Raw genomic sequence first — 26410 nt, forward strand, 5'->3', positions numbered from 1 at the left:
GCAACGCTAGACTCCAAGGAGAAGGTAGTTTGTTCTTCCAGTTAGTGTTTCTCAGATTTCTCAGGGTATATATTATTATTATTTGACTGAATAATGATTTTTTTTTAAAATTCCATCTAATAAAAATAAAATAGAAGCACTCAGAGAAAACCATCAGGGTTAATGTCGTTTATAAACATCATAAATTACCAATTTTTTTTAAAAAAAGTCCAAATTTAATCCTGATTAAGCAAAGAGTTCACAAGCCTGCTTGTGCTAGAACTCTCATGTTGGTTTATCAAAGAGTTCTAGCACAAGCCCGCTTGTGAACTCTTTGCTTAAGCAACATGAGAGTTCTAGCACAAGCGGGCTTGTGAACTCTTTGCTTAAGCAACATGAGAGTTCTAGCACAAGCGGGCTTGTGAACTCTTTTCTTAAGCAACATGAGAGTTCTAGCACAAGCAGGCTTGTGAACTCTTTGCTTAATCAGGATTAAATTTGGACTTTATTAAAAAAAATTGGTAATTTATGATGTTTATAAACGACATCATCCCTGATGGTTTTCTCAGAGTGCTTCTATTTTATTTTTATTAGGTGGAATTTTAAAAAAAATCATTATCCAGTCAAATAATAATAATATATACCCTGAGAAATCTGAGAAACACTAACTGGAAAAACAAACTACCTTCTCCTTGGAGTCTAGCGATGCCATCCCTCTATTGCGATCGTTAGTGAGAATCCTGCATCCCGCATGAAAGAAAGAAATAATATTTACCTGCAAGCAATACGTGGTGTCATCTGTTAGTGAAAAGCAGAACTACTTACAACAAGTACCTTTGCATGAGATAACTCTCGCTTAAGAAATATTTAAAAAATTATATTTAAGTAATGGTTCCAATTGGAAAACTGTCTGTTTGTATCTAACATTAGTCACAGTAACTAATATGAATCCTGATTCGGTGTCTGTCGCTGTATCGAAAGGACACAGGTGTAAGTTTTGCAGCAAAGAATTTATCTTGAGAAAGAATGGAAGACAACACCAGAAAAATGACTGTGTTAAAAATCCATTACGCAATATGATAAGTTGCGTTCGATGTAGCAAGTCGTTTACGCGGAGAGAGAGCTTAAAAAGACATGACAGAACTTGTAACGTTAAGCCTGCGTACAAGCCAGAGTACAACGATGGATCTACTAGACTAAGGAATAGTGATCTGCATTACGACAATAATTTTCCTTGTCTTGAGAGAGATTATGTTCGTGGCTCTTCCGATCTCGACGAAGAACTTAAATTGAAGGACGATGATGATTTATGGAAGAATGAAGACAATGGAAGAATCCTTAACGTGAAAAGTGAGAATACATTCCAGCCGAATTCAAGTAGATCTTTCTTACTTTGTAAAAATGATGGACTCCTAAAAAGGAAGCATGAAGACGATAATGGCACTTCGACATCATCGATATCGAATTCATATGGTAATCTGGGTGAAGAGGATGTCTTCTACAGTGATTGTAACAGTGACTCTGAGGCTGTTGACAAAAGCATAGACTGTGATGAAGCACCTAAAGCTGACAAGATCGAAGAATGTAACGGTGTCCTGAGACCGAAACGATGGAAACGACGTGTTATAATAAATAAATCTGATAACGCTTATTATGATCACTGGGACGATTGTGATATTAAAAGTATTTATAATAAACAAGCAAGTGAGATGGTGGTAGAAGAGATTGATTACACATCGTGGAAAGATCCAAACTTATTGGTTGACCGGCTAAGACTTCTACATGGCTCGCTTTGTGCAGGAAACTATTCGTGCATAAAAGAAATATCCTTCATACTCGAAGAACTGAGGAAAGCTGGCTACACACAATAATGGCTTATTTTACTTCTATTTGTATATTCTTAAGAAATAAATTAAATATTAAAAGTAAAAATTTAATGTTTTTATTTCTTGCATTCTGATTTCTAACTAAGACTTAGTTCTCGTAACTTGTGTTACCAAATGTGCTGCCTTTTGATGGTGCTTCCAAAATGTGCTTCCTTCTTTTTGTTGATGGTGCTTCCAAATGTGCTGCCTTTTTTGATTGTGCTTCCAGAATGTGCTTCCTTCTTTTGTTGATGGTGCTTCCAAAATGTGCTTCCTTCTTTTGTTGATGGTGCTTCCAAATGTGCTGCCTTTTTTGATTGTGCTTCCAAAATGTGCTGCCTTTTTTGATTGTGCTTCCAAAATGTGCTGCATTTTTGATGGTGCTTCCAAAATGTGCTTCCTTTTTGTTGATGGTGCTTCCAAATGTGTTTCCTTTATTGATTGTGCTTCCAAAATGTGCTGCTTTTATGTTGATGGTGCTTCCAAAATGTGCTTCCTTTTTGTTGATGGTGTTTCCAAAAGTGCTTCCTTTTTATTGATGGTGCTTCCAAATCTGCTCTCTTTATTGATTGTGCTTCCAAAATGTGTTGCCTTTACGTTGATGGTGCTTCCAAAATGTGCTTCCTTTTTGTTGATGGTGTTTACAAATGTGCTGCCTTTTTTGATTGTGCTGCCTTTTCGTTGATGGTGCTTCCTTTTTGTTGATTGCGCGTAGTAAAATATGTAGTGACTGAATATTTACTAGTTCAAAACCTCTTGGTGTTACTAAAATATTTTTCAAGTCACTTGGTCCTTTAGTATGTATTAAAATTTCATGATGGTCTAAATGACTGTAATTATCTAAAGACGAAGAAGGTCCTGCGGTTCTGAAATTTCTAGCCTATACTTCTGATATTGTCATGACTCGGTCTCATGGTCCATAGACAATTGGCCTGTGTGTGTTGCTTTGTAAATGAACGATTTATAGGTTATTCAGATTATCGAATAATTAGACTTTCATGTAAGGCATAGCGGTACTGTATTTAATTCTAAGGTCAGGTATATTGTCTTGAGTTGTTTTTCGTAGAGTGAATGATTAAGAAATTCCACGAAAGGTAATGGAAAATAAAATATAAAATATATTTAATATTTAGTTACACCTGTCACTGGTCAAGCAGTGCGTTCATTACTTCTGGAACTATTAAGCAAAGTATAATGTTATTTATATCAATTTTCTCTTTATTATGTATTTCAGAGTATATTATACTCTATGTAACTTGGATGTCCAGGTCCGATCTCAAGACACAATGCGAGCATGCTTAGGGCTTGCATGGTTGATCACCTCGTTCGAATGTTGGAGGCCGCCAGCTAGGCGGGGGGACAACAACGGAAGCAACGGTACACGTGACTGGACTGGACTGGTCGTAGCGGTATAAATTGAGGTCAACACCCTAGACACAGCAGTCAACACATAGTCGTGTGGGTATAGAGCTGCTGCTACAAATTCAAGCAAATGCTGTTCGATCCAACTGCAAAGTACGCGGAAGTAACGCCAGGATTACGCCGTGTGCACTACGTCACCGAGGATGGTTACTTCAACTAGAGGTCTGCCAATTCGGTCATCACTGGACCAGTGATTGTGATGAGGAGGCTCCGGACATCATCGAGACATCCTGCAACAAGGTAGATTGTGTCGTCTATTATCTAAGACCTGACAGTTGACCGGACCTGTATTGGTTGTAGGAATAGAGCAGAAACGGTGGCTGGCTAGCCATTGTAAGCATCATGTGCTAATAATGGATGTGCAAGCAGAATATGGCTGTCCATCATTGAAAGAATTAAATAAATTGTACACGTGTAATAATAATAGATGTCCAGGTCCGATCTCAAGACACAATGTGAGCACGCTTAGGGCTTGGATGGTTGATCACCGCGTTGGAATGTTGGAGGCCGCCAGCAAGGCGCGTGATCGTTCACCAATAGAGTCATCACGTCAAGTTTTTGGAGACATAACCTCAAATCATCCTGCTCGTGAAACCAATGTTACCACCAACCATCGTTAGTAACGATGCTGTCGAACTACTGCCAATTGCATCTCGTCAATCACCTCCTACATCAATTACAGAGAGGCCATCACCTCCATCAATTGTGGGGAGACCAGCACGGACATCGCATCTCATGCTAGGAGCGAATCTAACGTCTAACTGTATGAATGAGGGTGAATTGTCAATTAACATCTCATAGAGTATAACATACAACTGAAAATAATTTTAACAATAGACTGTTCTGATAAATGCTCTACTCTATGGAATTGCATAACAGACATATTTATCCAAGTGATACATATATTTTGAGATACGACCCTCGACTCGTGCGATGGCAGTCGAGCTGAAACTGTGGTGGTGTAAGGACCTACAGCAGAAGTAGTTAACCAAGATGTCTAACTTTCAACCGAACAGGATATACTCCAGTGTAACACCTGGGCTAGGCACTGTTGATTATAGTGAGTGGATCGACGGTGTTTTAAAACATTTTTCGGAGAGTTGTGATGCTGTGTTTCACGTGAAACAGGTTTTAAACCCAGGACCTCAAGATACGCCTCTAGAAGTTATCAAATGTCTGGGCTATGGACATTGTAGTGTGAATATGATGAGAGACAATACAGTTCTCCCTGCAACGCCTGAAGAGGCTTTCGCACATGCATTCAACCTACCAACTATTCAGTCACCGCCAGCATCTGCATGTGGTCAGACTTCTTCAGTCCAGATATCATCTAGCTGTACCCAGATGAGTCCCACATCGCCAGCACCTACCACATCATTAGCAGTCCAGCCTAAACGCCGGCGTCAGCTTCGCCTTCCTACATCTCGCAAGAGTCGAACCCGAGATCTCAGTCATCTAGGTCCGATCAGTGAACACACCACTCAAGTATGTTCCACAGAAACCACTAGTGATGAAAGAACTGTTGAGATTGCTCGTGTAGCTGTACGTTCATTACTTCTGGAACTATTAAGCAAGGTATAATGTTATTTATATCAATTTTGTCTTCATTATGTATTTCAGAGTATATTATACTCTATGTAACTTGTAGTTATGCTTAATATGTAGGTATTGGGTCTCTGGTTTATGTAAATAGGTTATGTTGACTTTTTCACTATGATGTGTAGTGTGTGAATATTATGTACTTTTATTACTCTTATTTAATTCTTTTAAATCAGTGATTTTTCTTATCCCTCGCTGTTTGTAATAAGATTTTTAAATAAATATGTGTTTACCATTTACGTTGTTTGCTTTAATTTCAAACCATTTAATAGTCCCTCTTATTAAAAAAAAAGTTTTAAATTCAGAGTATTTTTAAAAAGTTGTAACTATAAGTTATTAGTCTCCTCAGCTAGAGTGATTGCTTTAATACATAAATTGTAACACTGGCTTCGAGATGTCTTCCGCCACTACGAGAAGAAGAGAGAGACTCTACACAACACCAATATTTTATTAATACTCTATCATCATTTATTAAATTATAGACAAAATACAGTATCTTACCGGACTTTTTTTATTGTAATTAATGTTGGGAAATTTGTTTCAGCGATGGTTAATTTATTTTTGTATGTTGGCATTCTTGATGGTTATCAAATTTTTGCATGTGTGTGTAATATATATGTCATTTTGGAGTAGGTACGGTCAGTTTGTTTGTAGAGGTCATAGAGGTAGGATGTGTACGAGTATATTAATTAGGACTCGTCAGATACCCGGATGGCAGTGACGGCAACAGAGAACTTGGTGAATACAGGCTACCGACTTTTCTCGACTGGTTACACATTGCATAACACTTGTAGGTTTTTTAAATTCAAACTTGGCGCCATCCGGCAACAATGCCTTGAATTAAAGACGGCCGACAGTGGCGCCATCTGGTAGCGACTTTATGAATTAAAGATGGCGACGGTGGCAAACTCTGGTAGCAACACTAGGAACTAAAGATGGCGACGGTGGCGTCATCTGGTATCGATTATATTAACTAAAATATGGCGACGGTGGCGCCATCTACCAACCAACTTGAGAACCAAGATGGCGGCGCCTCTGGCAACTAATTATGAATTTGGCGCGCGATACTAGCGACATCTACCAGCCAACTTGAGAACCAAGATGGCGGCGCCTCTGGCAACTAATTTTGAATTTGGCGCGCGATACTAGCGACATCTACCAGCCAACTTGAGAACCAAGATGGCGGCGCCTCTGGCAACTATTTTTTTGAATTTAGCGCCATCTGGTAGTCTGTGCTGGAATTAAAGATGGCGGCTGTATAATAATTTTAATTTCAAATGTGGCGCCTTAGGTATGCATTAAGGAAGGCAAAAACACCCTCCCCCATTTATCATAAACTTGCCGTCAGTACGTAGCATATATAGATTATTTATTCCACCATATTCCAATTGGTCTCGTGGTCTAGTGGTCAAGGCGTCCGCCACTACGAGAAGAAGAGAGAGACTCTACACAACACCAATATTTTATTAATACTCTATTATCATTTATTAAATTATAGACAAAATACAGTATCTTACCGGACTTTTTTTTATTGTAATTAATGTTGGGAAATTTGTTTCAGCGATGGTTAATTTATTTTTGTATGTTGGTATTCTTGATGGTTATCAAATGTTTGCATGTGGGTGTAATATATATGTCATTTTGTAGTAGGTACGGTCAGTTTGTTTGTAGAGGTCATAGAGGTAGGATGTGTACGAGTATATTAATTAGGACTCGTCAGATACCCGGATGGCAGTGACGGCAACAGAGAACTTGGTGAATACAGGCTACCGACTTTTCTCGACTGGTTACACATTGCATAACACTTGTAGGTTTTTTAAATTCAAACTTGGCGCCATCCGGCAACAATGCCTTGAATTAAAGACGGCCGACAGTGGCGCCATCTGGTAGCGACTTTATGAATTAAAGATGGCGACGGTGGCACACTCTGGTAGCAACACTAGGAACTAAAGATGGCGACGGTGGCATCATCTGGTATCGATTATATTAACTAAAATATGGCGACGGTGGCGCCATCTACCAACCAACTTGAGAACCAAGATGGCGGCGCCTCTGGCAACTAATTATGAATTTGGCACGCGATACTAGCGACATCTACCAGCCAACTTGAGAACCAAGATGGCGGCGCCTCTGGCAACTAATTTTTTGAATTTAGCGCCATCTGGTAGTCTGTGCTGGAATTAAAGATGGCGGCTGTATAATAATTTTAATTTCAAATGTGGCGCCTTAGGTATGCATTAAGGAAGGCAAAAACACCCTCCCCCATTTATCATAAACTTGCCGTCAGTACGTAGCATATATAGATTATTTATTCCACCATATTCCAATTGGTCTCGTGGTCTAGTGGTCAAGGCGTCCGCCTCGTAACCACGACATCCTGGACGTTTTCACGTCCCATGGATCGAATCCCAGCCTCGGCACTGAAAATATTTTAGTTAAAATAAAATAATCCCTGCTGCTATCTGGTGGCGACCAACAGAACTATATGACGTCACAAGATGGCTGCCACCAGCAGACGAAAACAAGATGGCGGCCACCAGCAGACGAAAACAAGATGGCGGCCACCAGCAGACGAAACAAGATGGCGGCTGATGATTACCTTGAATTTCAAAGTTCGAAAAAAAAATTCGAATCCAAGATGGCGTCCGTGACAAAAAGTGCAACGGTGACGTCACGATTCGAAGTTGGTGGAAATTTCTAGAAATACTAAATTGCGGATGGATTAGCATGGATTAACATATGGATTAGCATGGATTAACATATGGATTAGCATGGATTAACATATGGATTGGCATAGATTGGCATACGAATTGGCATAGATTGGCATACGAATTGGCATAGATTGGCATACGGATTAGCATAGATTGGCATACGGATTGGCATAGATTGGCATGGATTAGCATAGATTGGCATTGATTGGCATGGATTAGCATAGATTAGCATGGATTAGCTTGGATTAGCATACGGATTAGATGACGTCATCCAAGATGGCCGCCGGATCCTCGATCCTCCGCCTGGCCTTGAACCCCCTATTTCCAACTACTATAATAGTTAAGTGTAATGATCAGAAGGTACGTGTCTTGCAATAGAAAACACATTACAGTTTAATAATCAAAGAAAAACACACAACGATAAAAAATGCACTTAACAATACTAACTCTAAACAAATAAATACACAAATCAATAACACTTCAATTGCAATACTCTGTGATTAACTGTTTTATTATGAGTAGGGATATATTTTTCAGGTTGATAGTGACTAAATTCTGAATTGATATTGTTTGTTGTGGCTTTCCTGGTTATGTTTATCTGGTTAAAAATTCCGGATATATGTAGGCACAGATTTATAGTCAACACTAAAGTTCGTTAAATTAAAAATATCCTTTACCAAAAGTTCGTGTACGAGAGACAGTTTAGTGGTCAAATTCTTCAAATTACGTAAATTACCGTAGCTCAGCTTAGTTAAAATATACGGGAAATAAATAAATATTTCTTCAATAGATAACGTTTTTACCTCGGCTATAACTCAGGGTTTGCAGGAGTTCTGCAATAGGACCATTGAGTAGAATTACACTGTAAATAACTCTGAAATAATAATTTAAATTTGCAATAATGTTCAATCATATATTCAAAATGTCCAAAGTATGTGTGACTGACTTTGAAATAATTATAATATTCAACCGTACATTCGCGTAAAAGTCCGTACTATGGACGCTACCAAGCTCAAAAATGGCTACTTTCAGCTTATAGCATAAGCCTCCATCTAATTTGTAGATAACTTATCTCTTTGCCGCCGGATCTCGTTGCAAACGCTCACGGTCGTAGTTACAACAATACAAATTAGTTTCAAGACACTGAATTTACAGTATTTTACAAGATTATGTAAAATATAGCAATTTATATAAGGCCGGCGTCGGGATAGGCCCTGACGAAGAGACGCCTTTTCTTACTTCCCTCTACATGACATAATTCACGGACGCATTTCCGCCCACGGCGGTATGCTATTATCCAAGATAGCCTGCGGCTGTAAACACTGCAGCCAAGAACAGGTAAAATAATGTAGGTGATTAATAATCACATCAAAACAAAGTGTAAAACTATTAAACATAAAATATCTGTGGTGAGAAAATACCAGAAGTAACAGAAGTGAAGTTACAAAAATTATATAAATATTAAATCAGGTTAGGTTTGATGGTATTATGGTCAGTTCAATGTTTATAGATGCTAGGCTGTAGCATGACAGTTCCGTAGTTTGATGGTCACAGTATCTTATATAGAAGTGTTAAACAACATCGTAACATTAATAATAATAAAGAAGACATAAATAATAATAACACAATTAATACATATTTTATATGTTTCTGTACACGGTACCATGTAACTGTACAACAGTTTATGGCCCCTTCTTCTTCGCTGAGAGAACTGTCACTGGTATCACCTACCTCAACATGCTGCAATTGTGGCTTATGCCACAACTTGAAGCTGATAGCAGGGACATCTTCCAACAAGATGGTGCTCCACCTCATTACCACAATGTGGTACGAGATTATCTGAATGAGACGTTGCCACATCGCTGGATGGGCCGTGGGGCGGCCGCTGACCAAGTGCTACTCCCGTGGCCACCACGATCACCGGACTTGACACCTTACGATTTTTTCTTGTAGGGATACATCAAGGATAGTGTTTATGTTCCACCTCTACCACAGAACCTTGACGAATTGAGACACCGCATCGTAGTAGTTGCTCTTACCATCACTCCTGATATTCTGGGTCGGGTATGGGCAGAATTGGACTATCGATTAGATGCGTGTCGTGTGACGCAAGGTGGACACACAGAACATTTATAACTAGTGAAAAAAAAAACTTTGGGAGTTTTTCTTTCACGTGGTATATGATTTGTTACATAATTCTTAGCCATTTTACTGTACCGATTTTTTTTTATGTTTCACGGACTTTATAATTACCCTGTGTGTATATATATAAAGTTTGGTTCTACTTAACGAGCAGTTTACAATGATATCGCATACTTCAGGTTTTTTTAACTTGAATGTTCTAAATAAGTAGTAAACCAAATCCTTAAAACAATTTGACACTAGTGTCAGCAAAAGCTGTGGTCGGAGAAGCAGACACTGTTGCCAAATCGAATAATATTTCTGACTGATGGGGAAGTACATGTGGAGTGTGCGTTCGTCCTTCCTTCGCCGCGCCGTACAGGGCGAGGGTAAACCACGGCAGTATCTTCTTCCGGCTCCTCCTAGAGCTGCAGTGGCAGTGCCATGTCATGTCGAGAACAACAGGTTCATTCATGTTTTTAAGATACATAATCAAAAAATAACTTGAAACACTTAATAAACAAAACCCCAGACCTGAATTTCGCATTGTAGTGTTCAGATCGACGTTATTTAAACCTCTTATGGTATCGTCGAAGGCAAAAAGGTCGGTCATATTTCAACAAATGATAGATGTATTATAAACACACTGCATATCTTTCTAGGACATCATGTGCGTATGGAATTTATGTTTGCATGACAATGAATTACTTACGGTAGTTAAGATTGTATTCTTGTATAAAACTTTGTAATGTGTCCTGTTGCCAGAAATCCTTTTCACTAGCGAGGCGGACTATGTCTAATGGCCAGTGGTACCATTCTGCTCTTTGATCTACGATCCGATGATTTAGTGTCTAACAATAAATATAAACTTTATATTATTGATATACATAAATAATAATTTACGTTCGTCAGACACTTGGAGCCTTCTTTGATGTTTTTTGAATGTTACTTTAGTTATCATAGGCCTGATTCATAAGTTATCAATATGCAATAAATAAAATAAGATTTAAGATACGAATTTTTATTATTTCATAAACTTGGCCCATCGCTCACAACCACTGGCTCAACTGACTCCACATCAAAACCAGAATCATCAGAGGGCATATCCACGTCCATTACCAAACAATGTTCTGCATTCCTCGTCGCTTCTCGCGAGGCAGACGGCTGAGGCTCGCTCGAGCGCTGATTTCGTGCCCCTTTCAGGACTCGTTTTGCCTGCTGGCTCATTTCTCTCGGCTACTTTTTGCCTCATTCGATACCTACGACACTTCTCTGCGTTTTTATTTGCTTCTGCTCGGGCAATTCCGCTTGTTTTATTTCCTTTGTCCAACATAACCTGGCTCCAAAACCTAAGTTAGTACATTTATTGTTATTTCACTCAACTAGCAACACTCAGTGCTCACTCACGAGCAACTTCAAGTTCAAAGCACGCAAATATATTATTTTCGGAGTCACAGCTCTCACTGACTTCAAATCGACGCTATGTATTTATTTTTGCTCAAACAACAGAAATCAGCAGTAAAGACTTCCTACAAAGAAATCTTAACCTTATTGAGCTGATTCAATATATAAGATTTAACTGATAAAATTTTATCCCAAAATTCTTATTCAACATGGCATCAATTATATTTGGTTAAAAATTTATTGTGTCTTTACAGTATGACGAATGCTGTGCAATTTCTACATTTCAATTCAATGTTAAGGATTGTCAGAATGGTAATGTGTATTTTTTAAGTTGTCGTTATTTTTGTAAGCTATGAAAACTACGGAGTTGAAGTACCTAAACATATATATATATATATATATATATATATATATATATATATATATATATATATAGTAGATCAGACTTTGCTCGTGGTCGTTACGTAGGACTCACCGGGTTAACTCTCGCAGTGATGACGTAATGAGAATTGGTGGGAAGCGGTGTCGACTCCTCAGCCGAAGTGACATCCAACCCGAAATTAAAATCATTCTTCTTCCCGTCGGAAATTCGGGTCAAAAATTCAGTTGCCTCAGTTCAAACATGGCATTGTTGATAAGATGGGCACACAGGGAGTTGTCTACCAACATGCTAGTGTGTGCCTGTGGGGGTATTGCTGTAGTTAATGCGGGGTTCTGGGCGTGGTGGTGGCTGCACTGGGACAGCGTGTGATGGAAGGCAGTTGCTGAAGCGTTTATTTCCGCGCGACTGGCGTGGCCGGCGCGGGCCCCGCCCCTGCAGCCTTTGTTCGCCAATCGATCGACAGAGGTGAAGAGTTCATCGCCTGGGTTCCTCGTTAGCGCTGGTTGAAAAACGGAGTAAAGAGGATGGCACACACAGAGAAGGGCCGGTGCTATCAGGGTGGAAACTGTACTGGTGTGAGCACAGAGAATGCTGCTGTCATTTAGTAGAGATACTCTAAAAAGTGGGAGGGGAGGACTGAAAGCTTAAAGCAAACTGCTTTCTGAAGAAAACTGCTTTCTGAAGAAAATCACAATTTTTCCCAGTAAAAATTTAATCTACATTCTTTGAAGTTATACGCTTTTTTTAGGCGCGTTATGAAAAAAATTACGAGAGAGCATTTTTACGATGCGTGCTTTCTCCGTGTGCTCCTGATTATTCATATCAATATTTTATTGGTTTTCTCTGTGTTCTCCGGATTATTCTTGTCAATATTTTGTTGGTTTTCTCTGTGTGTTCCTGATTATTCCTGTCAATCTATTGTTTGTCTTTCCAAGTTCTTTTGGTCATTCCTGGCGAGACTTCTGTTGATTTTCTCCATGTGGTGCTGGTTAATCATTGTGAGAAATCTGCTGCTATTCTCCGAATGCTTTTGGTTATTCCTGAAAACATAATAATTGCATGGTATTTTTTTCGTAATGAGACAAGCAATTTTATCTAGAATTTCCAAGATGATGTCAATATGTCATCATCGGCTTACTTTAGGCTGGTAGACTATGAATCTAAGCTGATTTCATGATTTGTTGCCATATTTTATGAATAAATATTTTTTTACCTACCATTACCTTTTTTTGCATCGTCCATAGATCTAACCGAGGACATGAATTGGTTAAATCGATCATTATTTTAATTTAAATTTTTTCTGAATTTATAGCTAAATAATAACGAATTTTCAATATGGCGGCCAAGACGGCAGACAAGATGGTGGATAAATTCACATTTGAATGTCTGTTAAAAAATTAATCTGCACTCTAGCGGCTAACAATGAAATTAATGTTGCGGCACAAACTCTAGTAGTTGACATGTGTACTACGTGACACTAGCGCTCCTTGTATCGATTGCTGAAAACAATATGGCGGCAGCACTCTCTAGCAGGTGATGTGTTTTAATTAGCACTCCTAATAGCAAGTAATGAACATAAAAATGACGGCAAAATCATCTATAAAGTGATGCATTATTCCTTCAAATTAAAAAAAATTGCAAGTTTTAATATGTGTTTTTTTTTAATACATCTTATGCAATTATCTGTCTGGTAAATGTCTCGATGGCCTAACGGTCTTAGGCGTATAATTTTAAACCCAGAGGTCCGAACTGTCATATTTAGAATCACCTCGGTTCAAATGTATTTTGTATAAAAAATTTAAATTAGTGTGTCGATAAGGACTACGCCAATACTGTGAGGTAATGAAACATCGACCTTACATTATTGAAACAGAGCAATACTGACTCTTTCTTGGAGCAAACAGAAGAAACAAAGATGTGTGTCTCCAAGATGGCAGCCTTTAGATAAACCAAGATGGTGGTTGTGATGTCATCCATGATGTCGTTTTCCTGCAGACAACAAGTTGGCTGCTGTGTCTTTAGAATCTAAAAAAGTAGCATTGATATTAGATCCAAGATGGTGGATATGTTATTAGAATTCCAGATGGCAACCATAACGAAATTTGCAAATTTCAAGGATTGGGGTGTTCGATGTTAATATGGCGGAATTGAATATGGCGACTGAGGTCAAAGGGTCAAGATCAAAGTTCAAGTTCATAGTAAAAGGTCAAGGTCCTCATTCAAGTTCGAGTTCATAGTTCAAGGTTAAAGTTAATGGTCAAGGTTATTCAATATTGCCGCCGTAACGTCACAATCCAAGATGGCGGTCGTTGAGGCCTGTGCCAGAATATACCAAAACATACTACTGAAATTATTTCCTGTTATTTTTCGAAGATAACCGTAAATTAACTGATATTCCTGGATAATTTGTAGCCAGCGTTCTTCGTAAAATTAAGGTGAAATATTTTAACTTTGTAGTTCCAGAGTGACATTCCTCGAAACACATGTTGTTGGATGAAGTGTCTCAGTCTACTTTCTATATTTACCACGATGTAACACGATGTAACATTCATGTCAGTGACAATGCATAATTTATTTTTATTCCTTTGTAAAACATATTTATACACACATTTTGTGCAAGCTAGTGGATTCTTGTTCTAAAATTTTAGGTTTGTGTTTTTTATCGTTAAAAATCTATGACACATTCGTAGCTATTGATTTAAACGTATTTTGTTGTTTATTGCGATCGTAGGTAACTTTGGATTTAAAAGAAGAGGATTTTTCTTGCACTGGTTCCGCATCCACTGTTGGAAATTTAAGACTTTTACGGACTTTAAATGAAGAATTTTACTCGAAAAAACAATGAGTTCTTCATAATTTGTAATAACTGAACCTTTATGGAATGGCCGTAACCAGACTTCCGAGTTTTGTGTTTCGTTCTAAACAAAGGTAAACACACACTTGAAAAAAAATAAGATTATTGTTACTGTAGACTTAACCAGTTTTTAATGTTTTGCTAATATACCAATAATATCTTGAGGATTCAAGTTCGCAGTAAGTGAGCTCTGTGTCAGTCAATTCAGGAAGTTATTCCTACCTTTACGAAGAACCTTGGATAATTTAACCAGCGTTCGTCGTAAATTTTAACAGTTTTCTCACTATTTAATTTTATTTACAGTATTAAGAAGATTTATTCTTCTATATTTCTAACAGGACAATGTAAATACTATTTGTGTAGCCAATAAAATCACTTATTCGCTGCAGTAGGCGTGACCTCACATTGTGACCTGCATTCGCTGTATCACCTGATATACTACAAGTCTCCACCTTCCGGGTGAATGTTTTAGTAATAGTCATGCAGACAAATCATTTTGCCAGCTTCTAGCGTGAATCTGGCTCCTGTTAGTCCGACTCAGGCTGGGGAGAAGCGGCCTTGTGATCCGGACCACACCTCTTCTTTCATACACTGGTCAATACGAGTAGATCCGCCAGTGCAGTGCCCTGTTTGACTGCGGCATGTGCATTATACCTACTTACATCATTTGAAAATATTTCGTCAACACTGCGCTATAATTGTAAGTATAAACACGCTCATCACTGACTCGTTAACTGATTCTGTAACGCTGTTTGATTCTGTTTTCATGCGCTTACAGAGTAACATCTCCATTGCTCTTTGCCAACCTGTTCCTCCTAGCATTGCTGCCGAGTCCGTGGAGCAAAGATAATATTCATGGGCCATAGCGTCATATTTTGACGAGGACGATAGTTTCAGCATTTTTAAGTGAAAAAAGTAGTGAGCTGTGGGTTACTTGGCCAAGTTTTGGCTGCGTATATCTGTTTAATATAATTCAAGTTGTTGGCCTCCACTTGCAAATATGAATCTACTAACCACTGTTTTGTCAACATTTCAGCGCTAATTATAGGATTAAATTGATCGCGAATAGATATTAAGGCACTTTTGAATTGTAGCATGCTAATGTTGTTGCGAACTGTATTCAGTTGAGTACCTTTATATGAATCACTCTGCCAATGTTTTTGCCACCCTGGTGAGTATTGAATCGAATCCACTGCAAGTAAGATTACTGAATGACCAGAGACAATTAATACGCTATGTAGTTTTCAAGAGGTTCTTCATATAAAACCAATTGTTATCAAATATTTTTTTTTATCATTTCGTATACGTATATATCAGAAATAACTTTCATTTGCACAATATTAAAGGAAATTGAATGTTCAAAAAATAATTCACGTGTTTTAAATTAAATTGTTGTATACATAATTTTTCAACGGTCACCTTAGGCGCCTAGGCACTAGTTTCTTATATCAAGCAAACTGTGTTCCTTGGAGTTTGTGTTTATTGTTTAAATTTACCTTGGAGCATTTAATTGCCAAGAATTTTAAATACCAATCGCTGGATGTATTTAAAGGTATACTGCATTAATTTTACTAACCCTTCGTTAATTACTGCTGTGTACTAAGCGGGTCGGGTTTGTTTGTTTCAGAAATTCGTCGTCCCCACCGACAGATGTGGGGACCTGCACGTCTACGTACAGGTAAGAATTTCAGCTCTAAATGTCTATGTACAAGTAAGCATTCCAACTCTAACGTTCCCATTTGGCGGGGGTGCGGTTTCAGAGCCTACTCAACGCCTGGTTGTCAGCATTAAGGTCATGTTCATTACAGTCCAGATACGACTCAAACTTCTCCACGACGAACAATCAAGCTGAAACTTATTTTCTGTTAAGTTCCCAGGCGGCATTCCGAAAAATTGAGGGTTCAGCTAGCGCCATTTTCACAGAGTCTCAGACAGCTCCTCAGGCGATGGAGGAAGCATATAACTGAAAGATAAATTGTTACATCAAAATCCGGAAAGATTAAAATAGGTAAGGACAGTAACCCTTTCAGGGTGATTAAAGTCCTTTGCCGTTACTAGCTCCAAGCAAATTCTGTTATTTTTACAAAGTAGATTTAAGGTAGAACGAATTATAGCAAAATTCGACAACAACTGTGCATAATGCCCCAGAAGCCGAGAAAACGATGAATACCCTTAAGATTTTTAGGGTGGGGAAAATTAACAATGGGAGCAATCTTATCAGAATCCATTATGAGCTTGCCATGAGAAATGTCAAAAGTCAGTAGTTTCAAATGATTCTTGCCCATGGAATTTTTTTTTTGTTTACTGCAATGCTAGCAGCCCTAGAAACCTCACGCCGGTAAAAATAAATGTTCGTCAAAGTTTCAACTGTACACCGTTATGTAATCAATGTAATTAAGAACAAACTTTAATTTCATATCACTGAGCTCGTTATCAAGCACCCTAATGAAAGCTTGCCTGCCGAAACTGATGTCCAAAGAAATGCAATTAAACTGAAGGGGTAGAGAAAGCAGCGTACTTCCGGCAAACCAGGTGTAACAGACATTGATGAAAACTAGAATTTAGATCGGTAACTGAGATGAAATTTAGTTTTTTGAAATGCTGCAGGGTGCGCTTTACCTATACCATTAAAAGGGGAAAATAATTGTTTACAAATTTGTGATTAAAAGTTTAAAAGTTACGAATAATCCTAAATTCTGTTCAGTCTTTTTCAGGGACTGGACAGGTCGGTATACTGCAGTCCCGGGGCGGCCCAGGAATACATTTTGGGAGAGGCTTTCGTAAATTAATTTAATAAGTTGGTGACAGACTTTAAATATTTACATATTTGTGGTATCAAAACAAGAACTTTAATACTTTCATGCAATAACCAATAAAATAAAATATATCAAATTTGAACCCTTTAATGCTTCCCTATGGAGCTGCGCTTGTTGTAGTTAGTAACCGAAGAAATATTATTATCTTTGAATTTCATAACATGCCAGTTAAAAGCAAATTCACGCCCTTCAAATAAATATTGTGAGGCAAAAAAAAATCACACTAGCTTAGTGCTAACCTTGGGGAAAGACTGCACCAATCCTGCAAAAATTTTCGCACTGTCGCACTCTGCGTCATTGGCGGTGCTAGCCAAAACCATTGGTGAAGTAGTCGAGTCATAAGTCAGGGTAATTTTCACTGTGGGAGAAATATCTTAAACTAAGCTCGTGATCAAAAATTTCTAGCATATTGCGTGTTCTCTGTAGAAAATCCAGGTTTAAAATCAGACTAAACGAAATCCCCGGTACAACAGCAAAGTGCCAATTCCAGGAGAACCTGTTGATTTTATATGTGTGACAACAATCATGCAGGAATACAGAATTTCTCCCTTGGCTACACAAAGGTTGAAGCCCTGGTCCTTAACTTGCGACGCATTTAAAAGGGGAATGTGTCAAACAAAATCAGGAAAAAATCCTCACTAAACAGGGAGTGCATGGCGTCCGTATCAACCATAGCAGGATTAACATTTCCATATAAGGAAACAGAAGACAGAAGGTTTCCTAAGTTTCCTACTGCAGCGACCACCTTCCCGTGCAATAGTTGCCTGTTTCCCGGACAAGAGGCTCTTGCATTGTGAAATGGCATGCCCAAAGGCGCAGCAGTTGGCATATTAGCTCGCGACCTTGTGAAGGTCGGCACATCAGGCTGTATGGAGCCGCATGCAGGTTGCAACACCTCGCCTCGAGGTGCTTGCCTGTTGAGACACGCCTTGCAGGTCAAGCCTACTTGCGCTAGTGTTGAAGCGCCCTGGTCTCCGAGCAGGAGGAAGTTAGTTCTGTGCTCCTGCAGAAGGTTTCACCCTACGCCCTGAACAGGAGGTGGGGTATCCCCATGATATTCCTGCATTGTTAGTAACTAGTTCTCAAACACACCACTCCACTTGCAGAGTGCCTCAAGGCTGGCGGGTGAAGTGAGCATGGCACTTTGCTGAACGAGGAGAGGAGACATGTTGTCGAGGATGGCTTGAACCAGCCTGGCTTCCTGCAGTCCGACAGGCTCGTTCGGTGAGATCTTACTTGCTACATTCGATACATCACGTTGGGCAAACAAATTTCAATACACGTTTCTTTAACTTTGGGAATTTCAGGTTCTGAGCTATGGCATATGTGAGCAGTCGCACATAGGCATTACCATGTTTGCTGAAAAGAGCCTTTAACAACTCGTATGTTGACTACTTAGTGAATGTTAGCGATTTGTGAAACCTAAATCAGAAAGGAAAAAAGGAAACCTTGTGCTTGTTGCCCTCATTCCTAGGTCGATACTTGAGTGGGAAAAAAACTTCAAACCAAAGCAGGAATTCGTCAAGGAACTCATAGGCTATTTGTGCAGGGTGTCTACTGACCCTGGAAAACCTGGAAAACCTGGAAAAATCAGGGAATATTGTAATCAGGGAATAATCAGGGAAAAATCAGGGAATTTTTTCAAAAATCAGGGAATTTTTGTTTGGCAGGTTGTAGTTGGCAATACTTTTTTGTTTATTGATCAGCTTGCTTTGACGTAGCATCAAGTGTATCCCCTCCCATTTTTATTTACCATTGGATTCGGAAGTGGCGTTAAATCGCGTGATACAAACTGGTTCAAGCTGGTGTGTTATCTTGCTGATGTACGTGCTGCGGCATGTGCTTCCCGCGTTCGGATTACACCGACAGTAATTATGGATGCCCCCAACGTAAACTGGGCATTTTTGTTAGCTTTGAAAATACATATCACAGACACTCTTGGTGAAGATTCGCCATCGTTGCTATAAATTGGTAGCTGTGGGCTTCATACGGTCCATGGTGCTTTCAAAACTGGAATATCTGCTACACAATCGGACGTTGTTAGTTTTTTGAGGCACAGTTACTTTTTGTTTAAGCATGTACCTGCAAGGAGGGCAGATCACATTAGAATAACTAGATCAGAGCTTTTTCCCAAGAAATTTTGTGCAATCAGATGGTTAGAAAATACTGTAGTTGCTGAGCGTGCCATGAAAACGTTACCCCACCTAAAGAAATTTGAAGTGAAGTTTCTATTTCATCTGTCTTTCAATGTAGGCAGTGGAAAGTGCTCTTGAAGATAATCTTCTAGAAGTAAAATTTACATTTTTCCACTCTTTGGCATCAGAGTTGGAATTGTTTCTTACAATGTTCCAAAGAAATTTGTTAGTGAAGTTTCTATTTCATGTCTTTCAATGTAGTGAAAAGTGCTCTTGAAGATAATCTTCTAGAAATAAAATTTGCATTCTTCCACTCTTTGGCATCAGAGCTGGAATTGTTTCTTACAATGTTCCAAATTGAAGCATCCATGGCACCTTTTCTGTATGATTCACTGGTAGACATTTTATTAGCTTTGGCAGGAAAGTTTGTGAAACCAGAGGTACTGAAGAGCTTTAGGGAAAAATGCAATGTATCTCGGTTGGATGCAGATAACCAGGAAAATCTATTGACTGCTAACAAAATCAAGTTGGGTTATGCAGTACAAAAATGCCATCAAGAAAGAGAAAGTACCAGAAAAGTCTGTCCTGTTACTGAAAAATGTTAGGACTTGTCCAAAGGTTATGGTAAAAAAACTTCAAGACAAAAGTCCCCTGAAGTATAAACTTACCAAAGGAATTTCCTGCTTATGTCCGTCTATGGCTTTAAATTCGGGTGTGAGGAAACGGCGTGTGAATTACAGTTTAGAATGTTGTCTTCGAAACAGGTGGCTATCAGGACAAGAAGCTGATAACATTGAGTGATCATATCAGTTGGTATGTTCCTCGCAAGATTCTGAAGCACTGTTCTCGTCTTTTTCTCGAGAAGATGGGCGCCTTGATCACTTGTGGATGCTCATTCTTAAGGCACATACAGTATTTGCCAAAACAGGCCTTCTAAAGTTTGTGAGGATGATGATGGAAATGCATCATTGGAAAGAGTATTTTCAGTGAATTCTAATCTGCTGACTGAAAACTTGCAGGAAGAAACACTGATTGCACAAAGACAAGTGTACGACTTTGTTCAACGTTCTGTAGGTGTAGAGCATGTTGATATCATCAATTCCATGTTACAGTATGTAAGAAATGCTAGTTGTAGGCGTAAGGAAGCCCTGCAAACAAAACAAAAAGAAAAGGAAGCTTACAGGCAAGAAGAAGGCAGAAAAAAGAAGAGTTGAAGAGGAGATCAAGGCATTGCAGTTTAAGAAGGCTCGAGTGTTGGATTTGGCTTGTTCTGAAGCAAGTGCTATAGACACAAAAGTTGAGTCACTGCGAAATTGACGGGAGCTTCCTTTTACTAATGTTTTTTGCAAAAGTAAGTTGTGAAATATTTGTAGCAGAATGTTTTATTTGCCATCGAGTCACTTTAGCCACGTCTAGAAGAAGGTAATATTTTTACTAATTTAAGTAAGTTGAAATACTTTGAAACCCATCAATGTATTGTTCTGCAGTTTTTTCAGTTTCGTGGAATGTCGTAATTGTGTTAAAGAAAACCTGGAAAAATTCAGTTTTAGACCTGGAAAACCTGGAAAAATCAGGGAATTTCATTTACTAGATCTGGTAGACACCCTGTTTGTGGTTACCTGCCATGCCTGGCTCTCGAATGATAACTTCAAGACGCCGCTGTTGTGCTGGACAAGCACTGCTCCGGACGTATTGTAGTCCATCTCATTTTCCTCCATTTATTCGAGCAGTTATGCTCATTGGAGCTTATACACTTAGGCCATATTTATCCCAGGAAAAACCATGTTTCATTAAACAAAACAAAAAAAAACATTCATGGGAGAGCATGCACATGCAAGCAAAGCATCGCAGAATTTTGAACCATACTGCGAACACCAAGAGATCTCAATTCATCCAAGTTCTGCAAGAACACAGCAAATAAACACAGACACCAGGAAATCGAGATCGCCTATTCATATCTAGCAACAAAAAACGAAACTAGTGCATAGAAACAGTCAAAAAGAAATGTATGAAAATATCTCAAATTCATTAAAAATTGTTTCAAAATTGACAGGCATTACAAAAACTAAATTATCAATTAACAAAAGTGTGCTAAGCTTTATTACCATGTACCGCAAATTAGAATAATTGGTACTAATTTATTTATTTTTTCACCTAAATTCCCTAATATAAACTTTGTTAGCCCATTGTTCATACTGATCAAATCTTTCCTACTAGATTCTCACTTCGCTTTCTCAGCGCCGCAACCGATAGCCTGATGTGATTTCGCTAGCCTAGTATTAGGCATAATTTTTTTCCCACCTCGGGCCACGAATGTGACAATTAACAGTGTTCGACTTTGTGACCGTTAATGATTTTCTCAGCATCCTCCCAGGGCAGCCTTCTTCCCAGAGCTCAGCTTAGGCTATCAGCTCCAGTCATGCCCCATTCTAATGTTACAGGGCTGTCGAGCGTGTATAGGCGCTCGCCCTAACAATTTTCTCACGAGCCAGCAGATCTCTCCCTCCTTCTTTTCCACAACCTTCAGCCAGGGCACTGACCGGGGCTCCTAGTGAGCGCAAATCAAGGTCTTCTTGCTGGCCGGCGAAAGGCCCTCCTTTGCCATCTCGCGACGAAAAATTACAACCACTTAACTTTAGTTCCGCGAACTCTAGCGGCCGCCACCACACCTCTGTATTTCCCTATTAGCCCGACAGATGGCAATCCTTGTTGGTCCCATAAGTCCCTCTTGCGGGATTTTTGTGAACTAACCCCGAGTCTGTTTCGCCTGTGCCCTAACTGAGCACGCTGACTTTCGGAGTGCGAGTGACCTCCGATGCCCCTTAAGTTAGGCTACAACCTACCTTTGTTATTTTTTCTTCTTTTTTGTTCGGCGCAGCGTGCTCTTCGTGCACCTCCTCCAGCCAATCAGAAGCCAGTTCCCCAACTTCCTGGGCCTCCAGGCCCATAACACAAGTTTTTAACTGCATGCAACCCTGTGGATTGTTTGATTCGTCCTTCTGTCGTCACCATGGTCGCATCTCTCCGTTGCTTCTCGCCCGCGACTACATTCGTGAAGCTGTGTCGCAACGACTCAGAGAGTCCGGGAGTTCTAGTTTGCTAGTCACTTCAGTTCGGATAACTAGGTAATCTCGTAGCATGACTCGTGCGTGGTCACCGCGAGCTCTAGTGCTTCGCCAGAGGGAATGATTTTCATCATTCCAGCCCCAGAATGGTAAAGTGGAAAATTCTACGCCCTTTTGCCTATAGTTGGCTCCCTTCTTAACTTTTGCCCTGACTTCTCGATTCCTGTTGCTTGTCAACTTCATTTCTATTCTTGACCACTGGATCTTTTTTTTTTTTGGTTCCAATGGGATCCTAGATATGGTGCAAGAGTTCAGGTTTTTTTTTTTCCGGCGCAAGCCCATTACAAAATTCACCTAAATTTACACCCTTCCCTCTGATATGGACATAAATTCTACGCATGTCTCCCGCTTCTAGTCACCGCCAGTAAACAGTAAATGATCAGGTAATGTTAAATCAGAATATACATAGTCCCAAACTGGTTGGGCCAATAAATGTTGAACCTTGAACTATGGTAGTTAAATTATTTATGTTACGTTTTTGTGAAAGCTTGATTATGTCAAATAAAAATGTTATATTTATTTTTCAGGTAAAATTAATAATCTGTTTGTAATTGATAAGTTCTGACGGCCGGGGCCCTAATTAACTTTGATAGGTGTATTCTTGTAATTATTGAAACCATCAAAAGAAAATAATGAAAAATATAATTAACAATAAAAAGTGTAATCTTTAAGTACACCTCTTCGTTTTTTTTTTTTATTGCTTCAAATACGATTCATTTTCTACTTCCTATTGTGAGAACTGAGTTTTTTTTATGTTTGGTGGAAGAACAGTAATTTGTATTTGATTAACATCATCTTCTTCATCGGACGCTGTACCTCCAGAACTTCATTTAGCTAAAATTCCCTGAAACAATAAATATTAGGTGTAGTTATCAGTGATACACACACTATATTTAATATTTGGTCATAAAATAACATATTCTGTTTCAACAATAAATACTAAACATGCAAGAATCTTCAACTTTTGTGCACAAAATATTATTTATAGTTCAAATAAAAAGAGGAAAACAAGATAAAAATGTGGAACTTTCATGATTGTAGAAAAATTTAAGTGTTATTTTATATTAGCAAGTGTAAAAATAATCATTCACTGAAGTAAACATACGTTTCAAACTTGAGTAATGGATTATCTTCTATATTTATTTGTAGAAACTCACAACTATGAAATAAGTTATAACATGACCAACTCCAATATATTTATTATAGTTAAAACTATAAACAATAGCTGTAACATCTTTGTGAGACTATCAAACATGCACAGATACTGAAAATATATTTCGTGTTGTTTTGCACTAATAGAACATGAGGTGACATCTGTTTACAAGTTCTGGAGACCATAAATACTTGTGGTGCCAATTATTTACAAATTTTGAAAAATTTGGTTTCAGCTGTCGCTATATGTTCGAAACATTAAAAATTTCTTCATTTACTGGTGGAATTCATTTTTCAAAGTATTAAAAAAGTTTCCTTTGGAAAGTTAATTAAAAAAAAGCTTACAAAAACAATAATTCTATGAAAATGAAGTAAAAATATTTTACACAAACCTATCGGAAGGAATAGTGAACTATATTTAGTACATTAATATTTAACCACTCCCATAGCAAAAAAAAAAATAGAATTTTGTTCTTATATGATTCTTATTTTACAGATACATATATAAATAAAATATACACAAATGTTTATAAAAATATATTGAATATAAATAAATATTATTTACCATGTGTATATGAACAAGATATTTTTCGACTGATTCTGCAACAGTAAAATTATTTGCTTCCTGCAACTAAAATATTATGAGTTTAATAATAGAAAATTTTTTAGTAATAATTATAGTAGTAAACTAAATCTCAAAATTAGAGGCACCATTCGTACATGTACCATGGCACGCACCGCACACCATGGAGCATGGAAAGCCGGCTTTTCGGCATTCACATGGTCCATCCACTACACCAGGTAGAACATCAGCAAAATATGTTGTTCGGTATCGCTTTGGGCGCTACTTTGTCCTGGCTTGTTACTGGAGTGGGCGATCCATCCTCCTCCTCGGTCGGGAATAGGGGGTTGTCGAACCATTGCTGTGTCTGTAAGTAAACATGCCGCTTAAGTTACAAGTTGTAAAAAGTGTTATATAAAAATTAAGTTATTAAAATTAATGTACCCATAAGTAAACTCTAAGAGAGAGTTGGTGCGCAGCTCCTGTAGTTGGTGGCAGTGGACGAAGACTGGTTTTGGCTTCGTTGACGCGTTTAGAAATGCAGCTTACTGGAATTTATCCAGATCTTGCTGATTTGCAGTTGCTTGGTACATTTATAAAAAATCATCTCACTAATCTGTGTGACCTTGTCTGCTGCTGTCGAGGGGCTAGTGCAGATGTCGGATATAGTCTTCATTTTCCTAGTATCTTGCTGAACAGCTTAACCATTCCTCCTTTGATTTTGTTGTAAATTATTAAGGTGGTGTCACACCTGTTAAAGGCGCGGAGGAGGATGGTTTCAGCAAAAGGAAGTTTTTGTAGTTTTGTAATTAGATTCCACATTGCACTTGCTAGGCTTCATGGTCGTGCAATAGCAATGAGTAAAACACTCAAGTCGACCTATTCCTCTGTTTTTGTGACAGTGGGGTGTAGGAAAGCCTTCTATAACCCACGTCTCACTATATTTCCATCAGCATCGCCTGTAGCAACTACTGTTTCTGTTGCCGTTGCTGTCATTTTGTCACTAATTAGTTGTATATGCCTTATTTTTTTTCTATTCGTTTGCGACAAAATGAACCTGTTGAACTGGAACATACATACTTTCATAAAAAATAATGTTGACTGAAGTTTTTGTTACGCTTGTTTCATCAGCTCTGCTAGTTTGTACTGTTGATATCACCATAACCATCGAAAACTACAGCACAGTTTTTACCATAATTTTTCAGTATATAGGCTATGTATTGATCGAAAAGAACAGAAATCTTAGAACCCAAATTCCTATTCACGCAGTGAAGGAGGAAACCTCCATTTTTTACATTAGTTGTTGGGCTTAGATAATGAGTTGCGTAATCATCCTCTGTAAAAGCATCATGAGAGAAGACTTCTTTCCTTTCCTAATTCTCCCTTCATTAAAAAGAGCCCACGGGAATGTAGATAATTCATATTCAATTATCCGTGCAAAACATTTATCACTATTCTAATGTAATGGCAGATATTTGAAAATTTCCAGAGGGTCTACAGTCACTGTTTCACAATTCAGTTTTACAGCATTACTCATACTAGCCAATGACAACACCATATTCTTTCTAGACTGTTTTATGTCACCAATGTTACATCTAACAAAACTTTTCATGGTACCAGTACCAAAATCTAGGGCTGGACGACTATTTATTTTTGAGTTTCCCACTACCCTTTCTACAGAAACATAAGTGAATTAATTTTCTTAAAATGAGGATGATCATTGAATTTTCATAAATCTTTGCCTACACTTGTCCAGCTGTATTCTGCCACGATACCCGGGATTCAACATGCTGCTCCCCACTTGAAAAAGTCACTCCAGCAAAGTCTTCTAATGTCGAGCAGATGTGGTGGTTGCTCCAAGAGACCCATCAACCCACTTGGCTAGAACAGAAGCACTTATTCTTCTTCCTTGTGTCATACCACCTGAGCTTTTAAACAAGGCCATTAGAGTCTGCACTATGGTCATTTCTAACCCAACCCCTGCTCAGCGTGAAGCAGTTGATTAATGGTGAAATAACCCTTATCTGCAAACACATGTAGTTGAACACATGTAGTTGGGTAGTTTTCAATGCTACCATGTCTTGCACATAAAGATGGAGACATTTGGCGTATTGTAAATGACCAATTGCATGAAAGAATGGTGTCATGTTCTGAACGCAGGACAAGTGGTCATTTTAATCACCATGGCACTCAGAATCTATGAACTTAATCGATAAAACCATGTTAAAATGCTGCACCAAAAAAGCAGTGGTAAATCTGTTCTTCTTGACACGATCCAGCTCA

At 38.5% G+C, this 26410-nt stretch overlaps 1 protein-coding gene across 4 annotated transcripts in view; it reads left to right on the plus strand.

Moving 5' to 3' along the window:
* The window catches only part of LOC134535781 (uncharacterized protein ZK1073.1), a 328050-nt gene that overhangs the window by 201898 nt on the left and 99742 nt on the right, over window positions 1-26410 (plus strand). For all 4 annotated transcript variants that reach the window (XM_063375040.1, XM_063375044.1, XM_063375041.1 and 1 more), the window contains exon 2: window positions 15965-16015. In XM_063375040.1, coding sequence (XP_063231110.1) covers window positions 15965-16015 — 51 coding nt within the window. The remainder of the gene's footprint in view (window positions 1-15964; window positions 16016-26410) is intronic.

Source organism: Bacillus rossius, chromosome 10 (assembly GCF_032445375.1).
Source record: "Bacillus rossius redtenbacheri isolate Brsri chromosome 10, Brsri_v3, whole genome shotgun sequence".
Classification (NCBI taxonomy): domain Eukaryota; kingdom Metazoa; phylum Arthropoda; class Insecta; order Phasmatodea; family Bacillidae; genus Bacillus; species Bacillus rossius.